The sequence below is a fragment of the Miniopterus natalensis genome, chromosome 3, assembly GCF_054644295.1.
Source record: "Miniopterus natalensis isolate mMinNat1 chromosome 3, mMinNat1.hap1, whole genome shotgun sequence".
NCBI classification, from domain to species: domain Eukaryota; kingdom Metazoa; phylum Chordata; class Mammalia; order Chiroptera; family Miniopteridae; genus Miniopterus; species Miniopterus natalensis.
This window is the reverse complement of record NC_142083.1, coordinates 92,907,937-92,930,318: the sequence shown is the minus strand read 5'-3', so window position 1 is coordinate 92,930,318 and position 22,382 is coordinate 92,907,937. Positions and strand designations below refer to the sequence as shown.

At 57.1% G+C, this 22,382-nt stretch overlaps 5 protein-coding genes and 1 pseudogene across 6 annotated transcripts; 3 read left to right on the top strand and 3 right to left on the bottom strand.

Moving 5' to 3' along the window:
• Positions 1-1,318: 1,318 nt before the first annotated feature.
• LOC148093561 (ferritin light chain pseudogene) lies at positions 1,319-5,743 on the bottom strand (annotated as a pseudogene).
• A 4,003-nt stretch (positions 5,744-9,746) lies between these two features.
• Positions 9,747-10,616, top strand: CLDN9 (claudin 9). The gene has a single exon (XM_016211425.2). The coding sequence runs from the start codon at positions 9,963-9,965 to the stop codon at positions 10,614-10,616; it is 654 nt and encodes a 217-aa protein (XP_016066911.1). The 5' UTR covers positions 9,747-9,962.
• A 687-nt stretch (positions 10,617-11,303) lies between these two features.
• On the bottom strand, positions 11,304-14,442 carry CLDN6 (claudin 6). The gene is made up of 2 exons (XM_016211424.2): positions 14,287-14,442; positions 11,304-12,683 (listed from the first exon to the last, which is right to left on the bottom strand). Exon 2 carries the CDS (start codon positions 12,653-12,655, stop codon positions 11,990-11,992), a length of 666 nt encoding a protein of 221 aa, XP_016066910.1. The 5' UTR covers positions 12,656-12,683; positions 14,287-14,442; the 3' UTR covers positions 11,304-11,989.
• Positions 14,443-15,684: 1,242 nt separating this feature from the next.
• Positions 15,685-16,563, top strand: TNFRSF12A (TNF receptor superfamily member 12A). The gene is made up of 3 exons (XM_016211385.2): positions 15,685-15,976; positions 16,211-16,345; positions 16,428-16,563. Exons 1-3 carry the CDS (start codon positions 15,925-15,927, stop codon positions 16,481-16,483), a joined length of 243 nt encoding a protein of 80 aa, XP_016066871.1. The 5' UTR covers positions 15,685-15,924; the 3' UTR covers positions 16,484-16,563.
• Positions 16,564-17,279: 716 nt separating this feature from the next.
• HCFC1R1 (host cell factor C1 regulator 1) lies at positions 17,280-18,915 on the bottom strand. Its single transcript, XM_016211423.2, has 3 exons — positions 18,463-18,915; positions 17,885-18,013; positions 17,280-17,644 (listed from the first exon to the last, which is right to left on the bottom strand). Exons 1-3 carry the CDS (start codon positions 18,555-18,557, stop codon positions 17,509-17,511), a joined length of 360 nt encoding a protein of 119 aa, XP_016066909.1. The 5' UTR covers positions 18,558-18,915; the 3' UTR covers positions 17,280-17,508.
• THOC6 (THO complex subunit 6) lies at positions 18,742-22,222 on the top strand. Of its 2 annotated transcripts, XM_016211421.2 has the most exons (13): positions 18,742-18,990; positions 20,118-20,233; positions 20,340-20,404; positions 20,493-20,596; positions 20,687-20,724; positions 20,808-20,856; positions 20,976-21,047; positions 21,126-21,228; positions 21,314-21,363; positions 21,466-21,528; positions 21,627-21,737; positions 21,831-21,965; positions 22,043-22,222. In XM_016211421.2, exons 1-13 carry the CDS (start codon positions 18,952-18,954, stop codon positions 22,121-22,123), a joined length of 1,026 nt encoding a protein of 341 aa, XP_016066907.2. In that variant the 5' UTR covers positions 18,742-18,951; the 3' UTR covers positions 22,124-22,222. The 2 variants fall into 2 exon arrangements, with proteins under 2 accessions (XP_016066907.2, XP_016066906.2); XM_016211420.2 differs by having other exon boundaries at positions 20,976-21,228.
• The last annotated feature ends 160 nt before the right edge of the window (positions 22,223-22,382 follow it).

Sequence of the window (22,382 nt, the reverse complement as noted above, 5' to 3'; positions counted from 1 at the left end):
CGCATTGTCTCTTGATTGGCTGGAAAGAGTTGGCGCACTGCTCTGATTGGCCGGCCGCTCCGCTGGACACCGCGTGGCTTCCAGCCGAGGAAAGAGGCCCGGGCGGGCGGCGCAAGCCGAGCCCTGGCGCGGTGGCGACCGCGGCGGCGACCACGACGAGCAAGCTGGCGGCGCGACTCTCCCGCTCCCGCTCGCACCCGCGGCTCCCCCGCGCCCACTCGCGGCTGGGCCGGGCCCGCGCGTCCCTATCGCTGACCCCGCCGCCCGCGCCGACCCTGCCGCACCTGCCGCTCCCTGACCTTCCTCCCGACCTGCGGCCCGGGCCGCCGCCGTCCTCGGCGCTAGCCCTGGCCGAGCTGCCGCCGCTGCCCGCGCTCCCGCTGCGGCCCGAGCCGCTGACTCCCTGGGGCCCCGGTGCCTACCTGACGCTGCCCGAGTTGCCTCCCGAAGCTTACGTTCCCGCGCCGCCCGCCGCTGCTCTTGCCCTGCAGAACCTGCCCCGCCTGCCTGCGCCCGCGCCGCCGGCCGCGCACCTGCCGCTGCCGCCGCTGCCGGAGACCGCGATCGCTGCCACCCCGGGGCCGGTGGGCGCGCGCGGCCGCCCGCCGCTCGTAGCCGAGCCGCCGCCGCAACCGCTGCCGCCGCTGCCCACACGGCCCTCGCCCTTCAGCCTGCTGGCGCCGCCCGCGCCCCGCGACCCCTGGCCGCTACCGCCTTTCCCCCCGCCCCTGCCGCCTCATCTGCCGCCGCCGCACTTCTTCCTGTCGCCACCCATTTGACAGCCGGGCCCTCCGGCGGACGGTGGGTAGGCAGCCCCCGGACACAGGGCTGTGCTCCTCGCCGCCCTCCCCACGGGCAGATCCAGGAGGTGTGGGTCCGCGCCCTGAGTGGGGAAGAGGGGAGTGGGCGGGGAGAAGCCCAGGTCTGGGGGAGAAAGCAGCAAGTCTGAAAATAAACTCGTTTATTCCATTTTCTCTTCCTGCTCTGTAGCAAGCCTCTTGCCTGGTTATTTGAGAATGTAACTCATCCCGTGCTGATAAGCTGGCTGGTAATCAGGGCGGGTGGGGCTCGGGGCCACAGCACGTGGCTTGAAGAAATGAAACATAAGTTTAAGTGCTTTAACTAAGGTACTCAGAATGTCTCATTTTCTTTTCTTTTTTGCTGCAAAAAGCTTTGTTGTTTCCATTTGGTCCAGTGCGTGGGAGAGGGCTCCAGGGTGGTTAAAAGGATGCCTAGTGGTTTCAGGGAGTGGCTCAGGCCAAAGCCAGACACCAGGGGGGTGCAGAGGGGCTGGCAAAGGCCTCTGCTCCAAAGGCTCCTAGTGGCGCTTGAGGGTGAGCCCTTCCAAGAGACACTTCCCCAGCCCAGCCTGGGGCCAGCCAGCCTGTGGAGTTAGGCGACGGTCACCCGTCTTCTTGCTGAGTTTCACCTCATCTAGGAAGTGGTTCTCCAGGAAGTCACAGAGCTGAGGGTCTGTGCCAGTAGAACATGGGGCACGCAGATCCAAAAGGGCCTGGTTTAGGTTCTTTTCCAGAGCCGTGGTGGCTCCCATGACGTCCTGAGTTTTACCCCACTCATCCTGGGAAGGCTTCAGCATGCCCTGGAAGAGAACTTGCCACTGCGCTGGTTTTGCATCTTTAAGAGAAGCTCGGTGCCCTCAAGCTTCTCCTCAGCCAACTCCCAGCTCGTGGAAGAAGTGGTCTAGGCCCTCCAAAGCCATGTTGTCATGGTAGAAATAGAAGCCCAGAGAGAGGCAGGTGTAGGAGGCTCACAGATACAGGTTGGCCAGGTGGCTGGCAGCCTCCACCTTGGTGGAATAATTCAACAAATTTGGGAGCTCATGGTTGTCCGGCAATAAGGAGTTATTTTAGTTGTTTTAAAGTCTAAAAACCTTGTTGGGCCCTGGCTGGTTTTGTTCCGTGGTTAGAGCATCGGGCCGAGGACTGAAGGGTCTCGGTTAGATTCTGGACAAGGGCACTCACCTCGGTTGCAGGCTCAGTCCCCACCCTGGTCCAGGTGCATGTGGGAGGCAACCAATCAGTATTTCTCTTCCACATTGGTGTTTCTATCTCTTTCTCCCTTCCATTCTCTCTGAAAAGCAATGGAAAAAATATCCTCAAGTGAGGGTTAAACAAACAAAACCGGTGTTGGCTGATCTGGGAGACTGAGGGTGTCTGAGGTGGTTCCGAAGGTGGTAACTGGAGAAGAGGTTGAGGAAGGGTTTGGATGCCACTGCTAAGGCCCTCCTCTGCTTAGGTTCGTATGGCTTCTTGGAAACTCAGATCCTGCCTTCCAAATCTTAAGTCATACTTTCAACTGAAATAGATCCAGGGGACCCGAGGGCCTGGGCACACCAGGGAAATAGCAGTGTTGATGGACAATCGATACTGGGACCTGGAGCAAGGGTTGTGAAGTCATCCCCAAGAGACAGGAAAGCTTCCACGGTGAGTCATGAGAGGAAGCCCCTGTTCTTTCCCCGTCTTCACCTGCTTTCCACTGCCACCCTGCCAGTTTCTCCCCAGCATACTACAACTCAGAATAAAGTTCTCTTTGTTACTCGGTAGCTTGGGCTCAGGTAACCAGGCAGACGTCCTATCTCAATGGGCACTTCTGTAGCAACTCAGGAGCAGTATCACAAAGCCAACTTGACCTTGGGGGACCTCTGAGATCCTGGGACCTATCAGCAAGAAAGGCAGTGTATGAGTTTCCTGTGACTGCTGTAGCAAATCACCACAAGCTGGGTGGTTTAAAACAACAGAAATTTATTCTTTCCTAGCTCTGGAAGCCAGAAGTCAAAATCAGGGCTGTGTTCCCTACCAAGGGTCAAGGGGAGGATCCTCCCTTGCATTGTCCAGCTTCTGGTGGCTCCTGGCCTTCCTTGGCTTGTGGCCAAATCACTCCAGTCTCTGCCCCCATTTTCACAGGGCCTTCTGCCCTGTGTCTGTGTCTCAAATCTCTTGTTTTTTTTTCTGGTGACACCTGTCATGGGATATACGGCCCACCCTAAGTCCAGAATGATCTCATCTTGAGATTCTTAACCTAATTACATCTGCAAAGATCCTTTTTTCAAAGATCATACAGGTTCCAGGGCTTAGGGCCACCCAGCATTGGGAGCCACCATCCAATCCATATAGGTAGTGTCCTCCCCCCTAAGGGGCCAGCCCATCTCCTGAGCTGTCTTCCCAGCTTCCCTTACTGTGTTTCAGGCTCTATCCCTTGTTGACCTGGAGCCTTGGGTGCCCTTGGAGTCCCCTGGCAGGAGCCTAAGGCACTAGTACCATGATATAGCTCTCAGTGGTACAGGAAAATTGATGGTCTTTCCCCTTTGTTGAATTATGGCCAACTTCTCATTCTTGCTGGCCTGCTGCTTCCTCTACCCTCTTTAGATCCTGTAGCCTTCCTCTCCTCTCAGCTAAGGATCGGGCAGTAAGCAGGAAGGACAAGACCATGTGTATCAGTCAAGAAGACAATTTTGAGGAGAGGACAACCCACCTTCAAAACTCCAGCTGGATAACTGCTGCTGGTTGAAAGCTGACAATTACAACTGATGATAAAGTTAATTGCTACCCTATCAATGGAGTCTGCCCAGGTTTACAAGTGAAACCACCATTATGCTCTTGACAAAATACACTTGTCAATACCTGTAGTGATCCCCAAGGTATATGAGGGGCTGGCAGCCTGGGCAAATGCCTTTGGTGACTCTGGAGGTAAGCAGGGCAGACTTCTCCCTCATTTTACAGCCAGGAGGCACCTGAGATTAGGGCAGCTGTGACTTGCCCAGTGAGGCCCTGACACCAGGTCTGGCCCAGAGTCCAGTAAGCTGCCTGCTGCAGGTGGCTAGCAAACACTGGTGCTCTCTGCTTCAGGGACACAAATGTGGTGAAAGTGAGCCAGGGTGGAGGGTGGTTGTTTTGTGGCATCAGATGCAGGTGTGGCTCTCTGCAGATATTTCCGGGCATAGGGAGTCTCTAGGAGTGGTTGGGGAGGAGGGGCTTGCTGGCTCTAGGGTGGGATACAAGTGGGGTGGCACATGTGAGTCTCAGCCACAGGACTGCCCTGCTGTGCTGCCCTCAGAGAAGAGCACCAGGAGGCCCAGCTTACCCTGCACCTCTCCTTGGCGCTGGGCAAAGAGCTGGCTCTGAAGTCAGGGTCTGGTGTTGCATCAGGTTTGTCCTGTTTCACTCACATGTACTTAGGCCACATTTCCTTAGCTTGTTTCTATGTCTGGAAAATTGGGGTTGTAAAACTGGTGAGAATTTATTATTATTATTATTTTGTTAATCCTCACTGGAAGATATTTTTTCCATTATTTTTAGGTAGAGTGGGAGGGAGGTGGAGGGTGTGGGTAGGAGGAGAGAGAGAAACATCGAGGCTGAGAATTAAACCTGTACCCCAGGTACATGCCCTTGACCAGGAATCGAACCCAAGACCCTACAGCAGTTGGCCAATGTCCAACTGCTGAGCAACGCTGGCCAGGACCTGGTGAGAATTTTTATGGGACCTCAAAGTTTGAGCCACACATTTTGGCTTAGGAGGAACCTGGACAGGCTTTTCTATCTGCACTACAAGGGGGGGGGGCTCGGGTGCCTCCCCAAAGCAGTAGGTGGTACTCAGGGCTGTGCAGCCCCTAAGCCTACCCAAGACCATTCCTAGCACCACGGTGGCTATGGGGACCACTAATTCTTCTTTATCATTGGCACACACTTCCTCTATAAGAGTGAGACAGATGCCCTGGCCAGTGTGGCTCCGTTGGAGTGTCATCCCTTACACCAAAAGGTGGCAGGTTTGATTCCCAGTCAGGTCACATACCCAGGTTGCGGGGTTGGCCGGGAAGCATATGGAAGGCAACCAATGATGTTTCTCTCCTCTCGCTCTCCCTTCCTCTCTCTAAAATCAATAAAAAGCATACCCTCAAGTGAGAAAATTTTTTTTAAAAAAGAGTAAGGTAGATGATGGGGCTTTGGATTCTTCGGCCGACCTGAGCCTCCCTGCCTTCGGCCCTCCCAAGGGAACAAAGGCCAGGTCCAGTTCGGTCACGCCCTGAAATGGCTGGTGGAGGGCCACCCCCTGCCTGGGTTTCCTCCCTAGGTAGGGGAATGTTCTATCCAACCACTTTCCAAGACAGAGGCAGGTGGGGGTAGGGAAAGTGTTAAAGTGCCATTGAAATGCTAGCCTGGGTGGGAGTCCTGACTCTCCATATCAATGGCATTCCAGCCCCCTCTCAGACCCTGCTTCAGGCTCCAACTTTAACCCTTCAGTTTCCAGATCCAACTAAAACCAGGTGGACCAGGTTTGGTCTTGGGACTTCCAGGCCTCTTTCCAAGGAAGGCTGAGGGCTGGAAGTGCATTCTTGCCTAGGTGCCCTAGGAATCTGTACTTGGCCACCCCCACCCCCTGTGGGCCTCTTCTTCTCTGACAAATTTCCCCATTTTTACTCTCCCTCTAGGCAGGTGCCTTATTAAATGGGGGAAGAGTGGGCGACATGAGGGAGGAAGCTGAAGCCCTTGGCCACCCTGGAGGTACCTCTGGCAAGGACTGGTCCCTGGAGGTGGGAGTAAAAGTCGGGGGTATACTAATCCTCTGAGCATCCACCTCCCACGTGGCTGGCCAGCCCCTAGCAGTGCACGGTGTCTTCCCTTGCTTGAGTGTAGAGATTTTGGGCCAAAGAGCTGAGATCTAAAAATAATAGTGTGGACCAAAAGGGACCACAGGCTAACCTGACCAGCTCAGGGAAGGCCTGCATGGTGGCAGCCTTGCAAACTCAGAGACCTAAAGTAACCACAAAGGATGGTCTGAAATTAAAACTTTTTTAAGCTAAAAAAGCAGCTTATGGTGGGTAGGCATGTCCTAGGCTGGTATCTTCTCTGACAAAGGTCAGTCTTTAATTATGATAACATATCGTTGGAATGTGAAAGTAATTTTCCTCTTTCCAGACCCCTCAAAGCACAGGCACCTCTCTGCAGAGACCACAAATCCCCTCATTGTTATTGAGTTAATTGTTGACTGTTAACTATCCTGCACCCACCTAAGTAAAAGAAGTGTGTGTCTATCATTTTACTTTTTACCCAATCCAAGAAGTTCACCCCCTCCCCACCTTGCTTTATCCCGCTCCCCTAATCTACCACCAATGGACTTCATGTAACCCACTTACGTCTCCTCTTTTGATTGTAATGTGTAAAACAAAGTGCAGCCTTAGTCAGTTTGGCTCAGTGGTTAGTGTCTGCCCGCAAACTGAAGGGCCCCAGGTTTGATTCCGGCCAAGGGAATGTACCTCGGTTGCAGGCTGGATCCCCGGCCCTGGTCGGGGTGCCTGCAAGAGGCAACCAATAGGTGTGTCTCTCTCACACTGATGTCTCTCTCCCCCCACTCCCCACCTTCCATTCTCTCTGAAAAGCAATGGAAAAAATATCCTTGGGTGAGGATTAAAATAAATAAAGAAAGAAGATAAAGCCTTTAAAAAACAAAACAAATAAAACCAAGTGCAAAAGGAGCATTATCTCAATCCGTTGATATTCTGCTTCCTGCACAGTGTTGGCAGTTTGGCTCAAATAAACTCACAAAATTCTTCACAGGTTTGAATGTTTCTTAAGTTAACGAGAGGGTCCTCTTAGTGCCTTCTCGGGCCACTATGATTACCTGGTGTGTGCAGCACTGCCCCAGGCCCGGTGACAATGTTGGGGGTTTAGAGCTGCAGAGCTGCCTGTGGAACTGGAGGACCCTGGAAGCAAGGCCCAACTGTCCCAGTTTCCCCAGGACGCAGGACTTAGTGCTCAAACGAGAATGTCCTTAGCAAATCGGGAGGAATTAGTCACCTTATGGCCAAGGCAGGCGGCAGACTTGCACTGGGCCTGGAGACCACAAAAGGCCCTGGCCTGGGGCTGCCCAGGATGGGGGGCCTTGTGGGCAGGTCAGTGGGCCCATCCAGAGACAGGGGCTCTCTGAGTCTGCCTGATACCTGCCCAAACCTGTGGGGCTGGATTCCTGGCAGCCCTGCAGACACTGTAGAGGGAGCCCACTGAAGGCTTGCTTCTATTTGCCCTTCTTCTTAGCCACCCCCTCTCCCTGTGCAATGTGAGGCCTCTGATGCTAGAGGAGCTGGCCAAACTCGCTGCAAGATTCCCTGTGCCCATCACAGCCTGCTGTTATCTGCACTCCCCTCCCAGTTCTCAGGCATCCAGGGTCAGGCCCTCTTACTAGACAGCACTACCCCCGTGGCCCTGTGAGGTGGCACCAGGCCCTGTGGGGAGGCACCAGGCATGAAGGAAGCCCCAACCACAGGAGCCCACTTGCAGACCCACTGTTTAGCTCTGGCCTCACCATTTTAGGGGTTCTTAAGCTTTTTTGGGTCAACCACCCCTTTGAATTTCTCATGAAAGTATAAAGCTCTCTCTCTTTTTTTAAATCCTCACCTGAGGATATTTTTTCCATTGCTTTTTAGAGAGAGTGGAAGGGAGAGAGAGAGAGACATCGAGAGAGACATTGATGTGAGAGAGACACATCAATTGGTTGCCTTCTGCATGAGCCCTGTCCAGGGCCAGGATCGAGCCTGCAACTGAGGTACGGGCCCTTGGCTGGAATCAAACCTGGGGCCCTTCAGTCCTCCAGCCTGTGCTCTAACCGTTGAGCCAAACCAGCTAGGGCAAACCTTTCTTAAAATATCCTAAAACCCATCCCCAGAGCAATGCACCAACCTGAAGTTAGAATCATTTATAGCCCTAGCCAGCTGGCTCAGTTGGTTGAAGCATCAAATGTGCCAGGGTTTGGGGTTTGATCCCTAATCAGGGCATATACAGGAGTCAGCGTGAATGGGTGGAACAACGGGGTTGATGGGTCGATGTTTCTTTCTCTTTCTCTCTCAAATCAATTAAAAAAAATTTTTTAAAAGAATTATTTATAAATAAAGCCCTATTGAGCAGATGAGGAAGCACCTAGCACCCTCCCCTCCCCGAGGCTTGTAGAGTGGTGCAGTGATCAGGTGTGCCTGTGGGGTCCTCCCAGCCCTCCTGGGCACTTGTTGAAGGGCACCTCCTCCCAGGGCAGTCGGGCCTCTGGTCTTCCTCAGTAGGCATGGAAGTGAGAGGCTCTCCCAGGGGAGGCTGCCTTTGAGAGTCCTCCCAACCATCCTGGAAAGTGGAATTTTTATTAGTCCCTCCCTTTTCACACAATAATTCTCAGTTCTTAGCACCCAGGGAGGGGATTGAGGGAGTTCATGACCCCCCCCCCAAATGAGGGGCTCATGTTTGTGCTTCTGGGGGGTTTCTCGAAGGGGTCTTTGACCCAAGGGGGTTAAGGACCTTGACCTCCCATGATTTGCTCCAGGTGGGGTGGGGCAGGATTTGAGCCATGGTCTCTGACTCCCAGGCTGCCCCCACCAAGGGGAGTCCCAGGGCTCCCAGGAGTCTTGAGGAGAGGGTCTTTCCTGAGGACTGTGAGGCAGGGCTCAGGGAGACCTGAGTCACCTGGGCCTAACCCCTGTTGGCTTCCTTCGTGGCGCCTCATCCAGAGTACTCAGTCCCCATGGCCAAGAGTGGGGTCCTGAGCTTCAGCGCCGCCCAGGGCTCCTGTCCCTGCTACTCTTCTCCTTTCACCCCAGGCCCTGAGTGCGCCTCCCCCACTTCCACAACAGGCTCTTTATCCCCTGGCCCCTAGAGACCTAGCGCTCGGCCCCCCAGTTTCAGTGGAGAAGGTGGAGAGGGCATACCTGAGCTGAGGTAGAAGTGAGGGGGTGGTTTTCTAGGCCGTTGCCGGGACGATGTCACCTGAGCTAGGCGCCAGGCACCTGTCGCCTAGGGAACAGCGCGGGCGGGGCCTCTCCCCCGGGAGCCGCCGGGCGGCTGGGCCGAGGCTGGAGACGGATCGAATTCCTCAGAGTCCTAGCGGGGGACAGGGGCGGGCGGGGGTGCGCGGAACTGGGAAAGCTGGGGTACGTTTGCATTATGATGAAATGAACCCGCCCGGGGGAGAGCAGGGACTGGGGGGGGAGTAGGGAGGTGGCTGGGGGGCGGAGGAGGCTCAGGAAGGCGGGCTGAGCCCCTCAACGCCCCCACTTTTCTGTCCTGAGCCAACAGTCATGGTTTGAGCCTCATTTCTTCTCCCAAGCTGATCCTCAATCTTACCATTCCTTTTTTTTTTTTTTTTGAGAGATGGCGAGGAAGGGAGAGAGAGAGAAGCATCAGTTTGTTGTTCCACATATTTATGCATTTTATTGGTTGATTCTAGTATGTACCCTGACCGGGCGTGGAACTTGCAACCTTGGCATGTGTGGAGGACACTCTCACCAAGTGAGCTACCCGGCCAGGGCTCACCATTCCTTTGTCTCTGGGTTCCCACAGGCATGGATGCCCGCCCCCCCCTTCTGGTCAGGATATGCTCTTCCCCCCACCCCTGCCACCATGAGCTCCACCCTCCCTTCCCAGCCCCGCCTCCTCCCCATAGCACTGGCCTCCCCAGTCTTGGCCTAGCTGCTCCTCCCCTGCCTCCTCCTTAAAACCCCCATGCCTACGGCCAGGAGCCCGCAGTCCCCAAGTGGCACCGGGCAAGGGCCCACTGCTCATCTTGAACCTGCGCCAGCCAGAGGGGACAAGGAAGGCCCTCCGCAGCCTGAAGGTGGGTCAGAGGGTAGATTCTGTGTAGCTAGTCAGACAGTGGTAGGACGTGGCTACAGGGTGGCAGGAGAAGCAACCACTAGGCAACTGATGGGTGACAGGCACCTCGAGGGATCACCAACCACTTAACTGAGCAGGACTGTGAGATTTTGTTTGTCGGGGACCGGCGACACACCTGTGAGGGGCACAGAGCGAAGAGGTGCCTTGCAAGAGGCTCACAAATGTGAGGACTGTCCTGGCCTGAGGACACTGACTGCCCATTCCCGGCAGGCACCAAGACCCCTACTTGGCAGCGTCTAACCCACTCCTCACGTAACCAGGCCACCAACGGCTGAGAAGACCTAACTGAGAGGACAGATGGCTTCAGCTGGCCTAGAACTCCTAGGCATGACCCTGGCTGTGCTGGGCTGGCTGGGGACCCTGGTGTCCTGCGCCCTGCCCCTGTGGAAGGTGACCGCCTTCATCGGCAACAGCATTGTGGTGGCCCAGGTGATGTGGGAGGGGCTGTGGATGTCCTGCGTGGTGCAGAGCACAGGCCAGTTGCAGTGTAAGGTGTACGACTCAATGCTGGCACTGCCCCAGGACCTGCAGGCTGCCCGAGCCCTCTGTGTCATCGCCCTCCTCCTGGCCCTGCTCGGCCTGCTGGTGGCCATTACGGGAGCCCAGTGCACCACCTGCGTGGAGGACGAAGGTGCAAAAGCCCGCATTGTGCTCACGGCGGGCGTCATCCTCCTTCTCTCAGGCATCCTGGTTCTCATCCCCATCTGCTGGACGGCCCACGCCATCATCCAGGACTTCTACAACCCCCTGGTGGCTGAAGCCCTCAAGCGGGAGCTGGGGGCCTCCCTCTATCTGGGCTGGGCAGCATCTGCCCTGCTCATGCTGGGCGGGGGCCTCCTCTGCTGCACATGCCCCCCGCCCCAGATCGACCGGCCACGAGGACCCAGGCTGGGCTACTCCATCCCCTCCCGCTCGGGCACCTCTGGGATGGACAAGAGGGACTATGTATGAGGTGGAGAGTGTCTCCGGAGGCTGCTCAGAGCCTTGACTTTTTGCTGAATGCCCTCTCTAACCCCTGCCTTCTACCATCAAACCCTTCCCCAGGTGAAACCTACTTTCTAGGAGCTCCAGTCTGGCTGCTGGGCTCGTCTCAAGATGGCTTGGCTGAGCCCAGACCCTCCTCAATGGAGTCCCCACCTCCTGGCTGCCCAACTCCCCTAACCAGTTGCTTTCTTCCGCTTCCAGGACATAGGTTGGCTCTCCTCCCCTTCCTGAGGCCTCCCCTGCCCCTGGAACCTGGGCCTTACCCGAAGGGCAGTACTCCTTGGCTCAAACAAGGAAATTATGCCTTGCCTGCCCTGGAGCTGGTCCCCTCTAGTCTGGCCACCCACCAACAGCATTCAGAGACCCAGGCCAGGCCCTCCGGGAGAAACCAGTCTCCTTCAGGCCAGAAGTGCCCAGCCCACCCCCTGTCCCCACCCCTGAGTTCCCTGAATAAAGAATATTTGTGCCTCCAGCTGCCTTGATCTGTGATTGGGCAGGGAACACCAGGGCTGTCAGGCCAAGGTCTGCTCCAGGTCCTGCCCTGTGAGTAACCCCACTTAGGCCATGCTAGGCAGGTGAGCAACAATGGAGGCGAGTCTCCCATGTTCACTTTACACCAGGTTGGAACTCAACAGCCTCCCAGCAACACCAATGGCAAGTAACAAAACGAAACACACTTTATTTAGTAAAAACTGGTGAGTGTGGGTGTGGCATGGCAGAAGTGTGCAGAGCCTGGAGATGAGAAGGTCAGGGGTCTACAGCATGGCTGGGAAGCAACTCTGGGAAAGGATGGAAGAGCCAGAGGTCAGAAATCTTTGGAGGTAGGCGCTTTTTGGTAACTTATCACCCGCTCTTCTCAAGGCTACTTGAGGCTCAAGAGCCTTTGGAGTTCCAGAGGCCTTACCAACAAGGCAGGGCTTATCCCTGGAAGCCCAGGGAGGCCCTGCCCCAACAGCAGCAGGAACTCTTGGGGACAGACCATCAAAGCACCTTTTGTCACAAAGCACCTGGCCAGCAAGCAGCCTTCACCCAAGGGCCACAGCTCCAGGTTGGCCTCTAAGATGGGGATGTCCAAGGTGGAGAAAGATCCAGAAACTCTGAAGTGCTGCCTTCTTGGTTTCATCATCCAAAGGTGAGAAATGCCAGCAGCAGAACCCAGGTGAGAGACTGAGTTTCTTCTTGGTTCGGTGTTTATTAAATGGATTAAAAGAAAAATATCTCCCTTGCCCAATAAAAAGGAAAAACAAGATAAAAGCAACCCAGAAACTGTCATGCATCTGATGACTCCAGCTCATGGGGTAAGCTCCATGGTCAAGGGAGTTCCCATTCCCCTACCCACATCAAACGTAATTCTTGGTGGGGTATTCAGAGGGCCCCTGAGAGTTGGCTCGCGGGGCAGATGCTGAGTATCGGGCCAGGTAATGGCTGGAGCCCCGGGACCCCCCAGAGGGGCAGGTGTAGCACAGGAGCCCCCCACCCAGCAACAAAAGGCCTGAAGCTGCCCAGCCCAGGTAGAGGGAGGCCCCCAGCTCCCGCTTTTGGGCCTCTGCCACCAGAGGGTTGTAGAAATCCTGGATGACAGCATGGGCCGTCCAGCAGATGGGGATCAGAGTCAGGACCCCTGAGATGACAAAGATAATCCCAGAGGTGAGCACCAGTCGGGCCTTGGAGTCCTTGTCCTCCACACATGTGGTACACTTGGCCCCACCGAGGTAGATCAGCAGACCCACCAGGGCAATGAGGAGGGTGATGATGCAGAGGGCTCGGGCAGCCTGCAGGTCCTGGGGCAGTGCCAGCATTGAGTCGTACACCTTGCACTGCATCTGGCCTGTACTCTGCACCACACAGGACATCCACAGCCCCTCCCATATCACCTGGGCCACCACAATGCTATTGCCGATGAAGGCGGTCACCTTCCACAGGGGTAGGGCGCAGGACACCAGAGCATTCACCCATCCAAGCAACGTCAGGACGATCCCCAGGATTTGCAGACCAGCAGAGGCCATGGCGAGGTTGAGGCTGAAAGGAGCTGCACTGGGGATAGAACACAGTAATATTAAGAACAGCTGGCCAGATTCCCCACTCCCAATGAGTGCTAAGCCTCATGCCATGTGCCATGGCCACAAAGAAAACCACACAGAAAACCTAGAAGTTGGGATACCATGTCCTGTCCCAGAGCCTCATTTTCTCATGGGCAAAATGAGCATTAATGCTTTAGCATATATTTCTTTTTCCCTAGTTATGTGATCGGCACTGGCTTACAATGGTGAGTAAGTAAGCCAGCTAGTCCTGGATTTTTTGAGTACAAATGAAAGATAATATAAAGCCTAAGCAAGTGCTAGTCCCTGGCCTCAGCCACTATGGGTACATTTTATCAAACAGCAAAGTGACAAAAAGGGCATGATGAAGCAACAGAGCGAAGTCTGCAGGTGTTTTCCGCAGGGCGTACAGATGGAAGGTTGGCTCTAGCGATTGAGTTTCAATCTCAAAGTCATCAAGATCAGAGAGCCAAGCTTCCTTCCACCACCCAACAGGAGGGTCCAAATCCCTCACCCCAACATGGTTCTGTACCTCAGGCAGGTGGTTACCAGTTCGATCTTAAAGATCTTGTGTTCTGCGTGGCCCACCTGGCCTGCCTCTGCTCAGCCCAGCCCAGCCCCATCCAAACCTTGGAGGGGCAGGAGAGATTGGGGAGGTGGGCACTCCTACCCAAGAGCACTTCCTTCTCTCAGGCCACTGGCTGCCTCCCTGGGTCCCACTCTTCTGCCCTCCCTTTGAGGCCAGAGAGCATCCCCCCCCAGGTGGGGGAAATTTTCTTGTGTATTCTTGCCCCAAATGCCATCCTCCCAGGACACAACTTCCCTAAAAGGAGCTAAAATCCTTGGGGTCTACCCAGTGAGCCAGCTCGTTCACAGCAGCCCCCTGCACCTGTCTCCCCTCACATCCCACTTCGCGTTGGAGGTCTCCACCCGGGTCAGTTCTGTCCAGGTTCCTGTTGTGGTTCTCCATTGCCCAAAGGTTCTGTGCAACGTCTTGGACTTAAGCTTAGCACCAGCCCGGCCGTGTGACCAGAGGGGAGACTCTCCACTCACTTTTCATTTGCACCCATTGGGTACGAGCTGAAGACCTCCAGGGAGATCGGACGGGGTGGGCAGCCCTCGTTCGTCTCAGTCGCGTTTACCCAGCGCTTCTCCCCTGCCCTCGACCCATTCCTTTTACACACACTATGGGCTCCCCCCGGTCCTAGGGCGCCCCTTCCCGCTCTCGACCCCTACTTCCCTTCGGAGTCCAGCCCGAAGGTGGGTGTCCTCAGTCCCCCACCAGCCTGGGAGCCGAGCGCGCGGGATAGTTTAATGGCGGCGCGGGCCCAGGGTCTGCCCGCTCAGGTGAGGGGGAGGGGCGGCAGACCCGCAGAGCAGCGCAGGTGGGGGAGGGGCGCCCGGGTTTCGGAGCCTTTGTCCTAGGGGAAGAGAGGAGGGGCATTTAGCCGTTTTCGAGCGCCGAGGGACCCTATCTACCCCCCGCCGGGGCCTCGCCAGAAGACCAGTCCAGGTTCTCCAAGCTGCCCGCCCCCTGCACCCCGTTCCCCGAGGCACCCACCTCCTCCTCCCCAGCACGCACACTGCCCCAGGCTCACCTGAGCAGGTAGGACCCCGCAGAGATTCGTAAGAGCCGCGAGTGTGGGGAAGGGGCGGAGACGGGGTCTTAAAGAGACAGTGACGTCACTCGACCACCGCCCCTGGGAGGGGCAGAGACCCCAGTCCAGACCACTGGGGGCGCGAGGTTTCCAACCTCGTCAGTCCTGAGGCTTGAGACTGGGGCTGCTGCCCCCGCAACTGGCCCGGGTGAGGGGACATCAGAGGCTGACGTGGGGGCCCGCAGTGAGTCAGGGCGCAGGGCGTGGTGCCAAACGGAATTTGGGTCCCTGCTCCGCCACCTTCCCGAGCCTCAGTTTCACACTCTGCAAAATGGAAACAACAAGCCCGCATTTTACTAGGTAACTATGTCCTAAGGTAGAAATTTAAGGACAGATTATCAGTATTTTTATGCTGTTATTATACCCCCGGTGTCATTAATAAAGTTGCGATGTGTGGTTTCGTGTCTGATCCCCCCCCCCACACACACACACTGCCCCATCCCCCTCCAGGACTTGAGCACCGAGGGGACAGCCAAATCAGTGTCCGGGCTAGGTCCCCACAGCGCGCATGCTTACGGTGCTCGCAGTGCTGGTGACTGAATTTAGCGGGCCCGACGGGGCGGGGCGTCCCGGGGCGAGCCGCTAGGCAGGCTCAGGCGAGGGGGCCGCCCCGGAAGGCGGGGGCGGGTCCGGCCAAAGTTGTCTGTCCCGGCGTCTAGCGGCGGTCTCAGACCGCTGCGGCCGCGGGACGCGCGCTATGGCGCTTCTCCTTCTGAGCTCTCAGCTGCGGCTGCTCGTCCTGGGGCTCGGGCTGGCGCTGCTGTGCTTGGCGGCGGGGGAGCCGGTGTCAGGTACGCCGGGCGCCAGGCTGGGGCTGGGGCTGGGGGTGTGAGGGCCGGGGAATCCCCGGCCGGGGAGCGGGGAGCCAGCTTTGGGGGACTAGAGGAGGGGGCAGAACTGGGGGTACATGAGATCGGGGGTCAGGTAGTTTCCAGACACCGAGCTCCCAGGCCAGGGGAGGTTCCATCTCGATCCGAGCTTCATCCCCAGCCCTGGCCTCAGTTTCCCGCTTGTCCAACTCGAACTCGGAAGTGGAGAAAGGAAGTTTGAAGGCAGTGTGTCTCCTCCCGTGAGGGGCAGCCCCCCAGCCTGGTCAATACCGGGCTTGCCCAGCCGCAGTGACCGGAGTCGCGGTGGGGTGTCGAGAGGCAAGGGGTCTGTGTCCCCCATACCATGTGGGGTGCCCCCTTCCATCCGGTGATTTCAGTGCCCAGCTATGCGGGGGGGGGGAGGGACCGGGGTCGGGCCCGGTGCCCAGGAATGAGTCACCCGCCGGCGGCGGCGGCGGCGGCGGCGGGGGGTGGTGTTGCGGAGACCTGAACCCCCCCCCCCCAGCCTTCCGCCCTACAGCCTCCCTTCCCCCCCCGCCCCTCGCGCCAGTATCTCGGGAGGGCAGGCGGTGCGGTCACCTGTGAGGAATGGGGGAGGAGGGCGCCGGTGACTCACGTTATACGAGCCGGCCGACCCTGACCTCAGCCCCCAGAATAGCCGTGCTCCGCCCCCAGCCTCTGACCCCCTTCCCCAGGCACCACTCCCTGCTCCCGCGGCCGCTCCTGGAGCTCGGACCTCGACAAGTGTATGGACTGCGAGTCGTGTCGAGTGCTACCGCAGAGCGACTTCTGCCTGGGCTGTGAGTGGGGGGCAGGGCCAGACTGGGCCAGCGGGCCCCAGAATGAGGGAAAGAGTTGCTGGGATAGAGAGGGGAGCAGGTGGCTTCAGATCTGGCGAATTAACGTGGGAGGCGAGTGGGGAAGGGGCTCCAATCCGGGTAGGAGCCACGGTAGGGGAAAGACTTGAGGCTCAGATCTAGATGGTGGGGCTGGTCCAGAGAGGGGCAAGGTCTGACTCTGAGTCCTGCCTGCAGGCGCTGGGGTCCCTTCAACCTCCTTTGGGCTGCTGTGGCCCATCTTGGGGGGCGCCCTCAGCCTAGCCCTTGTCCTGGGGCTGCTTTCCGGCTTCCTGGTTTGGAGACGGTGTCGCCGGAGAGAGAAGTTTACCAGTAAGTGTGCCCTGGCCTCCCCACCCCCCATCACTCCTCAACATCTCCTCAGCTCTTGATGACCCCTCTTGTTATCTTGCAGCCCCCATCGAGGAGACCGGCGGGGAGGGCTGTCCTGGCGTGGCGCTGATCCAGTGACAATGAGCGTCCCTGGTCAGCAGAAGGCTGTACTGTACACACTCTTCATTCATTCATTCATTCTGGAGCCAGCCCCTGCCTCCCAGACAGCCAGAGCCAGGCTGCTTGCATCACAAGGGTGTGCAGGGGTGGGGGACAGGTGAACTACTTCTGAGGCCTGGATCCAGGCTTCAGAGGAGCCTTTGAAGGTATCTGACTGCCCTGTCTCTGGCTCCAGGACAGGAAAGCAGAACCAGGCTGGCTCACACCAGACGTCTGACACTAGGAACTGCAACATTTGCACAAGGGTCCCCTATCCCCATGGCTTGGGGGGTCAGGCTGAAGTGAGGGACAGATAAAACACCAGGTCCCACCTACTCAGATGTGCTGCAATCCCAGCACTGGGGTCTCAGCCTGGGGGTTAGGGACCTGTTCCTAACACTAGGGGGCTGGCCCTCTAGGGGGCTGGCCCTGAGACACTGCCCCCCCAACCCTCAAATGGGGGGGAGATATTTATTTTGGGTAGAAAGTTTGGAGGGGAGGGAGAATTTATTAATAAAAGAATCTTTAACTTTAAATGGATTGGAGAGTGGCATGATTCCCCAGCAAGACTTCCCAGAGCTGGAGGAGTGAGTCAGTCGCGGGGGCGGGGGTGAGGCTCTGACTCATACATTCTCAATGCCTGAGCCCAGCCTGCCAGGACCTGGCCAGGCCCTGACCGTTTTCCAGGGAAGATCTGGAAGAGAAACCCCAGCATCTAGTGCCCCAGCCTTACCCTCTCTTCCCAAAGGCCCCAGGTTCCAGACTGAAGATATCATCTGCTCGGCAATCTTTATTCAGTTCTGGGGGGTGGGGGAGAATGCCTCCCTTTCCATGCTACTGCCCCTCCTACCCCAGGCTCAGTGTCTTCCTCTGTTGGGGGAAGGTCTTGGTGCTCAAAGGCCTAGTATGGCGGAAAAGCAGGGTAGCTGGTCCCTTCACGGGGGTGTTAGTCTCCCCTGTTGTGGGGGAGAAGGAGGGTGGGCAGGTGCGCTGCCTGCCAGCACTCAGAGATCCATTATTTCCCCAGCTGGGGTTGCAGGGTAGTGGGAGGTAGGGGTGTCCCCCAGCCTCAGCAGCCTCAGGGCCTCAGGGATCAGGTTTCCAGGGTAGCGCCAGAGCAGCAGTTCAGAGCAAGGGCTCCTAGAAGAGGAAATGACAGCCAGGGCATAGGGCTGAGGCTGGCCTGGCAGAGCCACCTCCCACCAGGTTCAGGTCCCCAGGGGCTCCTGGGCTGCCTCCACCTTCGAAGGAGCCCAGAGGAAAAACAACAGAGGTTGACTAGAAATTAAAAATAGCAGGATGAGGCAGGGCCTGGAGGTTGGCTCCCAGGAGGTGTGATCCTCCAGAAGGCCCAGTCAGTGGACAGTGGATGGTGCCTACCTGAGTGCAGGCAGAGATGGTGAGAAAGCCAAGGGGGGGCTGCAGTAAGGGTGGTCATTATGCAGGCTGAGTCGAGAGAAGTGGGTGGCCATATTCTCCTCGGATAGGAACTGCTTGCGCAGGGGCTCCCTGGGGAGAAACCAGGAAGCAGATAGGCTGGGATATTCATAGGGGAGGCAGGCTGATGGGGACCTGAAGTGACAGGTCTTATTGGGAGTCCTTCCCTGCCCCCAAACTCACAGCTCCTCCTCCAGGCGTTTGGTGCTCAAGAGGGGAGCTGAGAAGAAAGGAGAACTAGGTGCACCCCACCCTCTTGGCCCTAGACCCCAGATCTGCCAGCCTGAGCCTGGAGTGTCAGCTAGGAATCCCCCGGCTCATCTCTCTCAGCTGACGCCTGTCATCCCCACTCTTCCGGGCCATCCAGCAGCCTGCCTTGGAAGTCTCCAAACCTGTCTCAGCTCATGCCCACGTCCTGCTGATTTGCCCCACCGTGTGTCATTCTACGACAAGCCCTGAGTCCTCAGCCAAATCTCCTCCACCCCTGGGCTAAGCCCACCCGGGGCCCCCCCAACACACACCTCGCGTCCAGGCCCCGGGGCGCCCCCAAGGCAGCCCGCGAGTCGCGCTGGGCCCGACTCGGGGGACCTCGTTCCAGGGGCTGCTGAAGGATCATTGGGGTTCGGAGTCCTGCGGGGTGGAATCCCGGCGACAGGGGCGGAGCTCCAAGGGCGTGGCCACACGCGAGAGGTGTGGCTTTAGGCGCGCGCAGCGGCGAGAGGCCGTGCTGCGCGGAAGACCGGTGGCGGGCCGCAGCAAGGCGGAGCTGTTCGGCGGGGTGGGGGAGGGGATCCGGCGTAGCGGGGCTTCCGTGGGCGCCACTTAGTGTCTGGGGGACGGGGTGTCTTGGCGGCGGTCACCTCAGGTCCTGGGGCTCTGGCAGTACGCGACAACCGCCTCCCGGCGGTATAGCACTAGCGGGGCACCGCAACGGTGAGCGGCTTTGGAGCACGTCCGGACTTGTGAGGCTGCGTCGCGCGCGGAGCACTCTGGGACTTGTAGTTCTCGAGATGGAGCGAGCGGTTCCGCACACCGTGCCTTTGGGTCAGGTGAGGTGGGCGTGGTGCGCGGTGTCTTCTGGGGTTTGTAGTCGGCGCCCGGCTCAGAAGGGGCGGGCAGGGAGTCCTACCCTGAAGCCAGTTTTTTTTTAAAAAAAATTATCTTTATTGTTGAAAACATTACAGGTGCCCCCCTTTTTCCCCCATTGACCGCATCCACCCAGCACCCGCCCCCCTCCCCCAGGCCTTAGCCGCACTATTGTCCTGAACCCTGTTTCCCGTGGGCTGTTGGTAGGACTCAGACTCTGACCAGGGGCAGAAGAGAGTAACCCAGAAATACCTCGTGGGCCTAACATGAAAGTCAGAGGGTAGGGATTAGAAAGTAGTACTTTTTCTTTTCTTTATTCTCTCCTCTCCCTCTCCTCCTCCCCCCTCTTCTCTCCCCTCTCCCCTCTTCTTTTCTTTTCCTTCTTTTCTTTTCCTTCTTTTCTTTTTTCTTTTCTTTTCTTTTCTTTTCTTTTCTTTTCTTTTCTTTTCTTTTCTTTTCTTTTCTTTCTTTTCTTTCTTTTCTTTTCTTTTCTCTTTGTCTTTATTGATTTCAGAGAGAGGAAGGGAGAGGGGGAGAGGGAGATAGAAACATTAGTGATGACAGAGGATCATTGACCTGCTACCTTCTGCACACCCCATCCCGGGGATCGATCCCACAACCCGGGCATGTACCCTGACTGGGAATCGAACCACAATCGTCTGGATCATAGGTCTGTGCTCAACTGCTGAGCCATGCCGTCCGGGCATGTTTTTCTTTATTGGGGTAATAGAATGACTTATTATAGGCTTTCAAGGAGACAGTACTGTGCAAAGCTCTTTATATACAGTAGCTCATACAATCATGACAGAATCTCCCGTGAGCTCCATTTAACAGTTAAGAAAACTTGGAGGAGAGGCTGGGTGCTTGCTCAAGGTCCTAAGCACACTAGGCACTTCGCATCAGCTCTGCCCTTCCTTCCATCACCCTCTTCTTGGAGCCACCCTTGGGACTTTATGGGCAGGTGCCTGCTTGGTGGGCCTCAAAGGAGGTCTGAGAAGTATGGGCAGTGGCCAAACTGGTCGTAGGGAAACCAGGAAGGAGTCTGTGGATCAGAGTTCCCAGACAGCTTTCATCCAGCCTCTCCCCACAGGTGGAAGTGTTTCAGGCCCTGCAGCGGCTGCACATGACCATTTTCTCCCAGAGTTTTTCACCCTGTGGGAAGTTCCTGGCATCTGGCAACAATTATGGGCAGATAGCCATCTTCAGGTACCCTTGCCTCTGCTCCCCAATACCCATTGGCTCTGGCATTTGGCCCTCTCAGGACTGATGCCCCCTGCTTCTGACTCAGACACCCTATCCCCTTTCCCTGCAGCTTGTCTGCTGCTTTGAGCTCTGAGGCCAAAGAGGAAAGTAAGAAGCCCATAGTGACCTTCCAAGGTGGGTGCAGCCATTGAGTTTTGCTTAGGGGACCTCAGGGTGGAGGAGGGGAGCAGCAGAATGTCACAGGTTCTGCATTTCCATTTAGCCCACGATGGGCCTGTATACAGCATGGTCTCCACTGATCGACATCTGTTCAGCGCTGGGGACGGGGAAGTGAAGGCCTGGCTTTGGGCAGAGATCCTCAAGAAGGTAAGGAGTGTGGAGCTGAGGGGCAGGGGCACTGGGGTGCCCAGCCCCAGAGAGAGCCTTTGAGGTCACCCAGTGTTTCCCTCCACAAAGGGCTGTAAAGAGCTATGGCGCCGTCAGCCCCCATACAGGTAAGCCAGGGCCACATGGGCAGAGGGCATGTGGGGACACAGGTGCTGCCTCACCAGAACTGACCCTGCTTTCCCTCCCCCAGGACCAGCCTGGAAGTGCCTGAGATCAATGCTTTGCTTCTCGTTCCCAAGGTCTGAGCCCTTTGTGATTAGGGCTCTACCCTGCCCTGTTTTTGGCCCAAACCGATCCTTCCCTGGTCTCTGTCCTTATTTGACATTGACTGCTGACCCCACTCTGCCTTCCTCTGCAGGAGAATTCCCTCATCTTGGCAGGGGGAGACTGCCAGTTGCATACGATGGACCTAGAGACGGGGACCTTCACTGTGAGAGGGCCCTGGAGCTGGGCGGCGGGGGCGGCATTCTTTCTGGATCGCATTCTGACACTGCCCCTCTCCCTGCAGCGAGCCCTCCGGGGCCACACAGACTATGTCCATTGCCTGGCACTGAGGGAGCGGAACCCGGAGGTGCTGTCTGGTGGTGAAGATGGGGCTGTGCGGCTTTGGGGTAAGGAAGTATCTGGTTGGAGAGAAAGATGGTGGTGAGGGAGGCTGGGGTGAGTAGGGTACCTCTCATGGTTCTTCCCCCATAGACCTCCGAATGGCCAAGGAAGTCCAGACAATTGAGGTCTACAAGCATGAGGTGAGGGCATGCCCTACACCGTGTTCTCCCTTCTCCCTGGGCATCTCCTGTGCCTTGACCTCCTCCTCTCTTCCCCTCCTCTCTTCCCCTCCTCCCTCCCAGGAGTGCTCGAGGCCCCACAATGGGCGCTGGATTGGATGTTTGGCAACTGACTCAGACTGGATGGTGAGCCAGGCAAAGTGCAAATGGGGTGGCAGCTCCGGGCCCTAACAGCTGAGGGCCCGTGGCTTATGGTGGCTGGGGACCTCCACCTATTTGCTCAGGTCTGTGGAGGGGGCCCAGCACTCACCCTCTGGCACCTCCGATCCTCCACTCCTACCACCATCTTCCCCATGTGGGCACCACAGAAACATGTCACCTTCTACCAGGACCTGGTGAGGCTCTCTGTCTTGATTTTGCTACCCCTGCCTGGTTCCTGTTTCCTGTTTCCATCCCTGACCCCTAAATCCCCTCTCTGCCCTCCACAGATTCTGTCAGCTGGCCAAGGACCCTGCGTCAACCAGTGGCAGCTGAGTGGGGAGCTTAAGGCCCAGGTGCCTGGTTCCTCCCCAGGGCTGCTCAGCCTCAGTCTCAACCAGCAGCCAGCAGCACCTGAGTGCAAGGTGGGTCCTTCAGAGAGCTGTGGGTTCCCCGGAGGCCAGGGGTGTGGGTAGGTCAGTCACCCCCCTCTTGCCTCCAGGTGCTGACAGCTGCAGGCAACAGCTGCCGGGTGGATGTGTTCACCAATCTGGGCTACCGCGCCTTCTCCCTGTCCTTCTGACCTCCGGCAACCTCACTCCCCATTCCAGGGGTCTGGACTATTTTTTATTTTTACAAATAAAATTTCAGGCTTTTCTTCCATGCGCTTTCTTCCCAAGAATGGAGAGTAAGTCGGTGCAATGATTTATATATTACTCTGTCTGATCTTGATACATAAATACCCCCCTCCCCTTCCCAGGAGTGTGCCAGGGCCAGGGGGCCAAGTGCTTAGAAAAGACCTATATAGATTCAAAAAATAGAGAGTTCTGTCTCACCTGCCC

Coding starts and splice junctions, on each gene's coding strand:
- CLDN9 (XM_016211425.2), top strand. CDS start 9,963: ATGGCTTCAGCTGGCCTAGAACTCCTAGGCATGACCCTGGCTGTGCTG.
- CLDN6 (XM_016211424.2), bottom strand. CDS start 12,655: ATGGCCTCTGCTGGTCTGCAAATCCTGGGGATCGTCCTGACGTTGCTT.
- TNFRSF12A (XM_016211385.2), top strand. CDS start 15,925: ATGGACTGCGAGTCGTGTCGAGTGCTACCGCAGAGCGACTTCTGCCTG. Junction 15,977..16,210: donor GAGCGACTTCTGCCTGGGCT/GTGAGTGGGGGG, acceptor TCCTGCCTGCAG/GCGCTGGGGTCCCTTCAACC. Junction 16,346..16,427: donor CCGGAGAGAGAAGTTTACCA/GTAAGTGTGCCC, acceptor GTTATCTTGCAG/CCCCCATCGAGGAGACCGGC.
- HCFC1R1 (XM_016211423.2), bottom strand. CDS start 18,557: ATGATCCTTCAGCAGCCCCTGGAACGAGGTCCCCCGAGTCGGGCCCAG. Junction 18,014..18,462: donor CCCCGGGGCCTGGACGCGAG/GTGTGTGTTGGG, acceptor GTTTCTCCCCAG/GGAGCCCCTGCGCAAGCAGT. Junction 17,645..17,884: donor CCATCTCTGCCTGCACTCAG/GTAGGCACCATC, acceptor TTCCTCTTCTAG/GAGCCCTTGCTCTGAACTGC.
- THOC6 (XM_016211420.2), top strand. CDS start 18,952: ATGGAGCGAGCGGTTCCGCACACCGTGCCTTTGGGTCAG. Junction 18,991..20,117: donor ACACCGTGCCTTTGGGTCAG/GTGAGGTGGGCG, acceptor CTCTCCCCACAG/GTGGAAGTGTTTCAGGCCCT. Junction 20,597..20,686: donor GGGCAGAGATCCTCAAGAAG/GTAAGGAGTGTG, acceptor CCCTCCACAAAG/GGCTGTAAAGAGCTATGGCG.